Consider the following 2,879-nt stretch of genomic DNA (forward strand, 5'->3'; position numbering starts at 1 on the left):
GTAGATGAGGCGCTTAGGGACATGGTTTAGTGGGCATGGTGGTGTTGGGTTGACGGTTGGACTCGATGATCTTAAGGGTCTTTTCCAACCTTAATGATTCTATGATTCTATGATTCTGTGTAATACATATTAATAAAATATGTATTTTTGTATATATTATGATTCTGTTTTTATGTTTTTTAAGAAACAAATATACTTCGGCAAAAAAGATTACACTGTGAAATCTAACATTTGTAGCTGGCTAATATTCGAAGCCAGTGAAATCAGAAATACAAGTAATTTCATAAACAGTGGAACCTGTGAGGCCAGGTATCCTTTGGACTTGTGTCTTCCAACCTCTTTCTTCCATACTGCAGTAAACCCAGCTTCCCCAGGCTCCCTATGACACCAAGGCCAGGCAAAAGGTAATATGTGCAGTGACTAGTCTCAAGCTATATATATGCTGACAAACTTGTCAGCAGTCCATGCTGACTGCCCTGTTGACTGATGCTGAATGAACCCTAGAAAAGCTGAGAAATGTCTCTTTTCTTTGTGGGTAGGAGGAGAGGGAAGAGAGGTGTCCTAATTTAGGTTAAGCCACATTTCTACAAAAATCATAAACGCTTAATTATCTTTAAGACTTCTATACTTTTTTAAAATTCCATTGAAATTTGACCATTCCTAAGCCACTGCAATGACAATCGCACAGCATGACTGGTATTTTTCCCTTATATGCTCTGTCCTGGACACGGATTTGTGCCCAATGTATCTGTGCCTTTCCTCACTCATCTAGAAAAGATCAGACATATCTAAATATTTCTCACATGAGGACATCTCTCGTAGATGATTCAAACTCCTGTCTGGGAATTACTCCCAGTAGTCCAAGCCCTTTGTGGAGCTTTCCAATATGCAGAAATGCCACTGGGACAGATTTCAGCAAAGTTTCAGAGCTCCTTTCAAGGCTGCATATGCCATCTCATGGCCATATACAGTATTTACAAAATGTTCTTTCTGTAACAGCAATTATACAAGCCATCTAGCAAATACTTTACAAGATCTTTCCAAACTTTGAATTACCATGCTTGAATGACTTCTCAGGATCTCTTCTGTTTTTGCCTTCTGCCTTAGCTTATTGTTTGAGAAACTCTGTCCTGGGACATTCACATAGGCTTAGAGAGAAGAAAAGAAGAAAGTTACAGAGAAGAAAATATTTTTTCTTTTTTCTGTCAGACTGATGCAAAGATTAAAGCAAGCACCAAGTACCTTTTATTTAACTGAGACCATCCCTTAAAAATGTAAACAAATTTAAGCAGCATGAAAATATAGCCATGAATTATGATAAGGGACGGTAGGCAGGGAAAGCAAAGAATAATGAATAAGACAATAGTTTATGGTGTCATTATTCCAACAGAATGAGAGATATGGACAAGAAAATCAGATTGCTAGTTCTGTGGAACAGAGCCCATCTTCCCGTGTGCTTATATAGCATTTAACACCACAAAAAGGAATTTCAGTGGCGCCTTCGCAAACTAGCATGATATAAACAATAATAAAGCAAAACAGGACAATAGATACCGTATTTGAAAATACAGTCTTGCCACCCAAAAATCTGATCTCTTCTCAGAGCAAAAAGAGAAAGGCAGGTGTGCAGAAGGTTGGAAAGCAGAAAAGGAGAGCAATGGGGACTAGAGAAGAGTTGCGCTGAATTAATTTTCCTACTTTCTATTCTTTTCCTTCATAATTCAGAATGAAAACTTCTTTCCCTGAAATATCTTCATCCTTGGATATATTCAAAAGCTGTCTGGACATGGTCCTGCAGAGCCTGCTGTAAGTGACCCTGCTTGATCAAGGGTTGGGCAAGGTGACCTCCAGAGGCACCTTCCACCCTCAACCATTCTGTGAGTCTGTGAAAATACTTCTTTTATTCATAATTTCTTACTCAGCATGAAATAATATATTCCATCTGTCTGGCTATTTTACAGTCTGGAGATGGAAGGGGTCACTGGGACAGGACTGACAGTTTCTAGGGTTATGACTAGTCTGACAACTAGGATCCATGCCAGAGGGACCCTATATTTAGGGCTAGGTATCTGGAGATACCAGAGATAAATGGATTAGAATTAAATTTAGGATTAAGGACAAAGGAGGCGGTGATTTAGAGTTAGGACGAGGCTTGCAAGCCAGGACCTGGGATGCTATATTACTAGAACTGAGACTGAAAGAACTGAAAACTCATGCTATGCTTTGTGCTAGCACTCGTAGGAAGAACAAAATAATAGCAAAAAAATATTGTGTTCAAACAAATACAAATGAAAATTACAGAATAAATGGCTGAAGAAACCACTGAGCCAATCTGTTCCACAGGCAGTAAATACAGGTGCTGCAGCTGTTACTGTGAAGACTTCCACACTAGTCCTGCATCAGTCCCCGCAAACTCTGGTGGGGGGCACTGACGAGAATTGGTGAGTGAGAAGAGACAATTTGCACGAAAAAGAGAAAGGGCAAGGAAAGGACAAGAAGATGATGAGAAAAACTGGAAAGCACTAATCATGCTTTTGCCACAGATGGCATAAAGATGTGAAGAATGAAGCAGAGGTAACACGAAGAATTATAACGAGAACAGAGGAAGAAAACAGAAGAGAGATGAATAGAAAAATGATGGAAGGAGGGAGGAAAAGAGAGCAGCACTTCTCTGCTGGCTCTTTTCTGTGCTATCCTTTACCAAACAGCAGCATTCTTCTGTCTACAATGTAGCATACCATATGCACTTCCAGACCCTGGAAACTATCCTGAGCATTTGTAGCAGCTGCTTTTCCTCAACTGGCAATTCAGGGTTGCATACATAAGAGAGAGATTCCATCTTTTCTTATTAAGAAACTACAAAGAGAAGAAAAAGGGAA

At 39.6% G+C, this 2,879-nt stretch overlaps 1 protein-coding gene across 1 annotated transcript in view; it reads right to left on the bottom strand.

The window, feature by feature from the left end:
• Window positions 1–2,879, bottom strand: part of LOC103924268 (leucine-rich repeat-containing protein 9-like) — a 37,195-nt gene that overhangs the window by 24,154 nt on the left and 10,162 nt on the right. Inside the window, 1 exon segment of the mRNA XM_009332759.1 lies at window positions 2,756–2,844. Coding sequence (XP_009331034.1) covers window positions 2,756–2,844 — 89 coding nt within the window.

Source organism: Pygoscelis adeliae, unplaced genomic scaffold, assembly GCF_000699105.1.
Source record: "Pygoscelis adeliae isolate BGI_AS28 unplaced genomic scaffold, ASM69910v1 Scaffold179, whole genome shotgun sequence".
In the NCBI taxonomy this organism is placed as follows: domain Eukaryota; kingdom Metazoa; phylum Chordata; class Aves; order Sphenisciformes; family Spheniscidae; genus Pygoscelis; species Pygoscelis adeliae.